The 6,494-nt window shown below is 39.6% G+C and overlaps 1 protein-coding gene across 1 annotated transcript; it reads left to right on the top strand.

Annotated features, from left to right (window-relative positions):
* Window positions 1-1,781: 1,781 nt before the first annotated feature.
* On the top strand, window positions 1,782-4,945 carry LOC106532179 (protein bicaudal D homolog 1; the record flags this gene model as incomplete). Its single annotated transcript, XM_014028198.1, is given in 2 exon segments — window positions 1,782-1,933; window positions 3,739-4,945. Coding segments are annotated over 2 exon segments (1,116 nt in total), but the record flags the coding sequence as incomplete, so codon positions are not given.
* Window positions 4,946-6,494: the final 1,549 nt, after the last annotated feature.

Raw genomic sequence — 6,494 nt, 5'->3', positions numbered from 1 at the left:
GCTTCTACTTTTCATTTAAAATAAGTTTCCATTCTCAGCAGGTTTCTAAGGTTCTTCTTCTACATATTAAAAAAGTTGTTAACTGAATGGCACACTACTGCTACTAGTGGTGAGAAAGTGTATTGCACCTTATTCAAAATCAATGTGGTCCCACGGCCCTCTGCGGCCCAAAGTTAAAAACTGTTGTTCTTTTGGGGCCCTCAAGGTGGCGGTTGCGGCCCACAATTGGGCCGCGGCCCATGGGTTAAGAATCTCTGCTCTAAGAGACCTCTAGCAGAACCAAACGAATGTAGCCATCTGCCTTGACTGACGGGGGTTGAAGAGACTGGGGGCGACATAARTATTACCTTATCATAAACTTAATAGTAGAACACTACACCTAGACTTAAACTAATAGGCTACATCTTGAAATTCAGGGACRGATCATCTCTTATTACAATGCAATATTTTAATGAAAAACAATGGGTGCTCACATTTATGATGTTTTCACTTAACTTTAATAACGCCTACTTAAATGCAGAGGTATATAAAGCATTTGAAAGAAATAACTAAGTAAATGTAAAAAAAAAACACAACTGAAAATGACTGGTAAAAAGATTTTCACTGAGGAGAAAAGTACTTAAGTAAAGGTAATAAAACTGCTAATTTAATCCTGTTTCATTAAAGACTGGGCGGCGTTTTTTCCTTTACATTTGACAGAAATCTGTCCTGGCCATGTTAAAAATGACTGAAATCTGTTGTGGCCATGGAGACCTTTAAGCCCTGCCTTTAAACTCAGTGCATCTTCAGAAGACAAGTTGATAAAAATTAATTTTAAAAATCTGTATTGTTCGATACATTGTACGTATTGAACCTAGAGCACTGTATTGAACAGTTCAGTACAGATGCACATATTGTTGCACCCCTAGTGAATGGATATRAAAGGTAATTTATGTGAGACTTTTAAAGGTTAATAAAAACTGAATGCAATGATCCGCACATCTTGCAAATAATATCTTTTTCATAATGGAATGAAGTTAACATGACAGATATTTAAAACACATCTATATGTAAAGCATGTGTTGTTTTAAAACCTGTATACATTGTTCTGCATTGAGAGAGCCTTTCTAGGTGTGCAATCAAACCATGCCGCATGCAAGTTGTATGTTGTACTTGCACGGGCACATGCAAGTTGTGAGTCTTTCTGTGAGATTCACAGTTTGAAATCTTCTAATTAAACAGTATTAACTCTAACAGACAAACATTTGTTTACCTCATATTAAAGCAAGCACAAGTCTCTGCCCCCCCACGCGCGTCCAGAGCATGTGTGTGTGTGTGTGTGTRTATATATATATATATATATATATTAAAGGTGCAACAATACATGTACCCGTATCGAACCATATCGAACAGTGCTTTAGGTTCAATACACACTTGTATCGAACAATACAGATTTTTAAAATTTACTTTATCAACTTGTCTTCTGAAGATGCTCAGTGTTGAAGGATCAGTGGATCTGTGTTCGACTACTCCACCTAGGCTGCATTTTTGAGCACAGGTCCACTGAGAAACTTGCTGTTTCAGCAACATTTAATTTAAAAACTGTACTTTTGAGGTTAAACAAACGTTCATAATTAATTTAAATAAATTACAAGTTAAAAGGGGCATGGACATGTCTCTTTTTTTGTATCGAAAAAATATCGAACCGTGAGACCAAAGTATCAAACTGAACCGAATCGTGAATTTTCTGTTTTGTCGCACTCCTACTATTCGTGTAAACCTTTTTGTATGTGTTCACACAGACAGCAGAGGTGGCTCTGGCTAACCTGAAGAGTAAGTATGAGGCAGAGAAATCCATGGTGACCGACACCATGATGAAGCTGAGAAATGAGCTAAAAGCCCTAAAAGAAGACGCTGCTACCTTCTCCTCTCTGCGAGCCATGTTTGCCACCAGGTCAGTGACAAAACAAAGTGTATAGGTTTTTAGATTAATAACTTCTTTGCAGTCCCTGCTTTCTTTGACCAAATGAATAATAATAATAATAATAATAATAATAATAATTCTAATAATAATCTGTGATGGACTTGCGACCTGTCCAGTGTGTTCCTCTAAGTTTGGCATTTCATAAGAGAGGTCGATGTGATCTGGCGTTATTTAAATTAAAATGATACATGCTGTGAAATTCTTGTGTGTGGGTGGGCTTGGATAAAGATATGGGAAATGCTGAAAACATAAAACAAACTATAAATATGCAATGCTTTTAATTTAGAACAATATAGAACATACAACTAAACCATTTATTTTTTAATTACACATGCAATTTTAATTTTCATTTCATTACCTGCATGTCAGGTTTTTCATCAGCGAAATGGAGGAAGACTATGTTGGATAATCTGAACGTGACAAATCAGATTTTTTTCCCCCCAAAACAACTCAGTTTTTTTCAGTTTGTGGTACTGAATCAGATACTTATCAGATGTTTTACAGAGCGACCTCTGTCTGAACATTCGTGTCTGATAGATCCACTAACCTCGAGTCATGCTGTTTAAATCTTTATAGCTCCACATGTCTTCATGCTACAGAGCAGACGCACAGTTGCTTCATCTATTTTTTTCTTTTAATTTTCCATGTCCTGGATGACGGTCGCCGATCATATCAATGCTAAATTTACTCGATTGACACTTAAATTTAAACACAACGCTTCGTTCCAAAAACAAAAATGCTGCACCGGAGCAACCTGTCCGAGGCAGGTTCAGATAGAAACACTGAACTAAACAAGCTTGTCAGATAGAATCGACATGCTAACAAGTTGTTAGCATGTTTATTCTACTGCTAATTTTGCTGTATTTATTATATCCTCCAATAGGCTGAATCCGTTCCTGCTGAAGGTATATTTGGCACAACTTTGCACATCCAATCGCGTACAACTTGATGTATTTATTGTTAATCATGTGTTTCTGGTGTGAATAATAATTATTGTCACATCATTAAGAGTTTCCCAGAATTAWCTCTAAGTGTCACTAATGGAAGCAGAACTACAGAAATGTGCGTACGCCAGCCTTGGCATTGGCGTGGGGCTGCTCACATTTCCACGTTCAATATAGTCTTGGTACATCTGGAGTTTTGCGTGGAAAAGGGCGTATGCAAGGTTTTTTGTGTATATGCACTGTTATACATGAGGGCCCTGGGCATGCTTTAAACTTGTATCAGTTCCACCAGTTTTGACAGGAGGAATGAGACAAAATCCAGCGAACCATATATGAGGAGCTATTTGAACAAAGTCATTCAGGCAACACTACCAGACTATTTAGAGCATTTCTTTAAACTTGATGCATCATTTTAAAAATAATTTCCTCATTATTTGAGCATTTAGTGAAATTAAACAATTTTAAGAATTTAAACGGCCTTCAAACAGCAAACWGTCTGATTTATGGCAGACAGTGAGCAAAAAAAGGTCCCGATGCATCACAATAATTCAGGTAGAAAACAAGGTTGTGGCCGGTCCTCTGGATGGGTTCTTCTTTGTTGAAACGTTTAGTCTTTTATCTGAAGGACTTCKTCAGTCTGAATAGTTGCATATATACTCAGCCTTCTAAGCAGTACCTTTGCACAGTGGATCAGTTTGTCAGGGACACCAAAACTCATATGCAAAATTAGGACCATCAGCCTAACAATCGACCGTTAGCGCCCTGATGGCCACTTGTTGAACAAATAAGGGTTATGTGTCTCCTCGTACAGTAAACCTTTTGTTTCTTCAGATGTGATGAGTATGTGACCCAGCTGGATGAGATGCAGAGGCAGCTAGCTGCAGCTGAGGATGAGAAGAAGACTCTGAATTCTCTCCTTCGTATGGCCATCCAACAGAAACTGGCTCTCACACAACGTCTGGAGGATTTGGCTTTTGATCAAGAGCAGACCAGCCGTGCCCGAGGGGGCAGGATTAGCCGTGGAAAGACCAGCACCCCTAAAATAAGTCCCTCAGCTTTGGCTTCATCGACCAATATACCACAAAGCTCAACTCCAGGTGTCTGTCTTCCTGGTGCCAGCCTCCCTAGTCCTACATCAGTACATTTTGTTGATCCTTCAACATCACACAAACCATCCCTTAGCCCATCCTCACCATTAGCCCCCTTGCTAACAGGGCCTCCTGCACCTGAGAGACCTCCCTCTCTGGAAGCCCCCTCCTCACCACCAATGCAGACCCCTCCATCTTCTTCCACAAAACAGACTCATTCCAAATGGACCATGGGATTACGGACATTTCTAGTTGACTCCCACAATTTCAAGGTCAACATGTCCCCTGCCCTGTCCCGTTGCTCAGCCCTCTCAAGGGTCTACACCTCGGATTCTCATGCCTCCCCCACATATACCACCAGATCCAACCAACCAGGATCTGCTCCCTGCTCCCCTTATCGCTCCCCTGTTCTGGGCCTAAGGCGCTCCACACGGAACTCCTCAGCCCGAACTCAGCCGCTGTCCAGCATGACCCACTCCTCAGCCCTTTACACAACTTCCTCATCTTCCCTTCACTCGTCCTCTTACTCTCCTTCTTACTCCCCCTCCCTTTCCCACACCTACTCTTCTGGCTTCTACAGCTCCTCTCCCACTTTTACCCCCTCTAGCTCCTACCTCAGTTCTGGCGTGTCCTCCTCCTACAGCCACTCGAGCCAGTACACACCCCTTTATCCCAGATACTATAGTCCATATCGGCCCCGAGAATGACTTTCGGCTGCAAGCCCTTTATGCCTTTTAAAGTCTTCTGCACTCAACTCCTTAGTGAAACAAAAACTGCAGCTTCCATTCTTCTTTTTGTAAACTGGGACAGAGGAGGCTCACAGAGAGGACGGTGTCATGGTTTTCTGTCTCCCACTTCCTGTTGTCCTTGTGCCTACACCTCGGCCAACTGGTTTTGAATGTACACTGACTTTCCTCAGGGATTTAATAAAAGGAGCACAAGTGGCCCTGCCTTTCTGTTCTTCTGAGACTTCTGACTGGTTYGCAGAAGGACAATAACAGACATTTTAAAGAGAGTTTTTAGCAGTTAGGTTCTTCAGGTCAAGACCACATGTGCATGATTAAACAGTCACTGAGTAAACACTTTGCATATACACGTTTCAAAAGTGTCTTGACACCTTAAACACCTTTCTCTGTAAAAATTATGTAATGTTTTCAATGGTAAGAGTCACTTTTATCAAACACTTTCACTTTCACTCTTAAGTGAAGAATATGGTTTTAATTAAGGGCCTTTTGGAGGGTTGATGACTGGCATAATTAAAATATAATTGAAGATTGTGCTTTGAATGAACAAGAAGAGATTTTCCTGGAAGGTCTTAATTTGTGTATGGTTCTTGGGTTTTTCCATTTCAAAATAAAACAAAAAAATAATGATCAGGTGTTATTTCAGTCTTAAAACTAAATTACAGAAACAWTTGCAACTAGAATAGTTCCTGGAGAAACTATGAAAGGRCTTGCCAYGTGCTGTTCAAAAACAGCTCRAGCACAAGTTTGCTGAGCTAAGCAGAAAGAAGCTGAAATAGCCACCAAAATGTGAATTTAGCTTAAAAACCCAAAATTTAGTTAATGACAGCTAAACATTAGCTAAAATTGCTACAAATAACAATATAGAAGAAAGCAACTGTAAGAAGTAGAAATAGCTCAAATTAGCAGGAGGAAGCACAAAAAGTATATAAAAAAGAAAAAAGCAGAATAACAGAAATRARCAGAACTGTAGCTAAAATAGCAAATAAAATTAAAAATTAGCGATGAAGTTAACATGAGCACAAAGAAGATAGAAAAAGCAGAACCATAACAAAAGGTTTAAAATGCACTAAGGATTTATTTGAAGAGTTTTAGAGATATTGAAAACAGCTCTATTAATTTTCAATGACAAAAAGTGGCTGAAATAGCTTTGGTAGCCATCTTGGATTTTTTTTTTTTCAGCTCCAGTATGTGACTGAGCTTGCTCTCAGCTAAAAATGTACCAATTTTTAGCTCAATGGCTGTGTTTCAATTCATGGGCTGCGTCCTCATGAGTGCGCATTAGTATACGTCACTGCCCTGTGTCGAGGACTGTCCCAATTCGAAGGCTCCTCCTCCTGCGGCAGAGAAATTTGGCCCACAAAATCTCGAAATCCGAGGATGCRTTTGTGTATCCTCACCGATAACCCAGGATTCAAACAGAGAAACAAAGACAGTGGAGTTTTTATTTTTTTTAATGAGTCAGCATGGTTTAGGAATTCATCACGGAGCAAAGAATTTGTTTGTAAAAGTAAGATTAGCAACTTAGCTGATGAAATTTATGCTGCAATAAGAAAGAAATGCAACTACAAGTACTGATACTAGAGCTGAAGCCGAATTGTTTTTTATTTATTTACATGTAACATTTTACTTGTGAAGTTATTCTTCCAGTAAAAAAGACGTGTAAATACATGCCCCAACGCATTTTAAGTCCGATATGAAACTGATCACTATGGTAATGGGGGGAGGGCATGGTCACGCAAAYGTACGTCAAGCC

Source organism: Austrofundulus limnaeus, unplaced genomic scaffold (assembly GCF_001266775.1).
Source record: "Austrofundulus limnaeus strain Quisiro unplaced genomic scaffold, Austrofundulus_limnaeus-1.0 Scaffold725, whole genome shotgun sequence".
Taxonomy (NCBI): Eukaryota; Metazoa; Chordata; class Actinopteri; order Cyprinodontiformes; family Rivulidae; genus Austrofundulus; species Austrofundulus limnaeus.
Note: the sequence above shows the minus strand (reverse complement) of the source record. Positions and strands in the feature narration are given on the sequence as shown.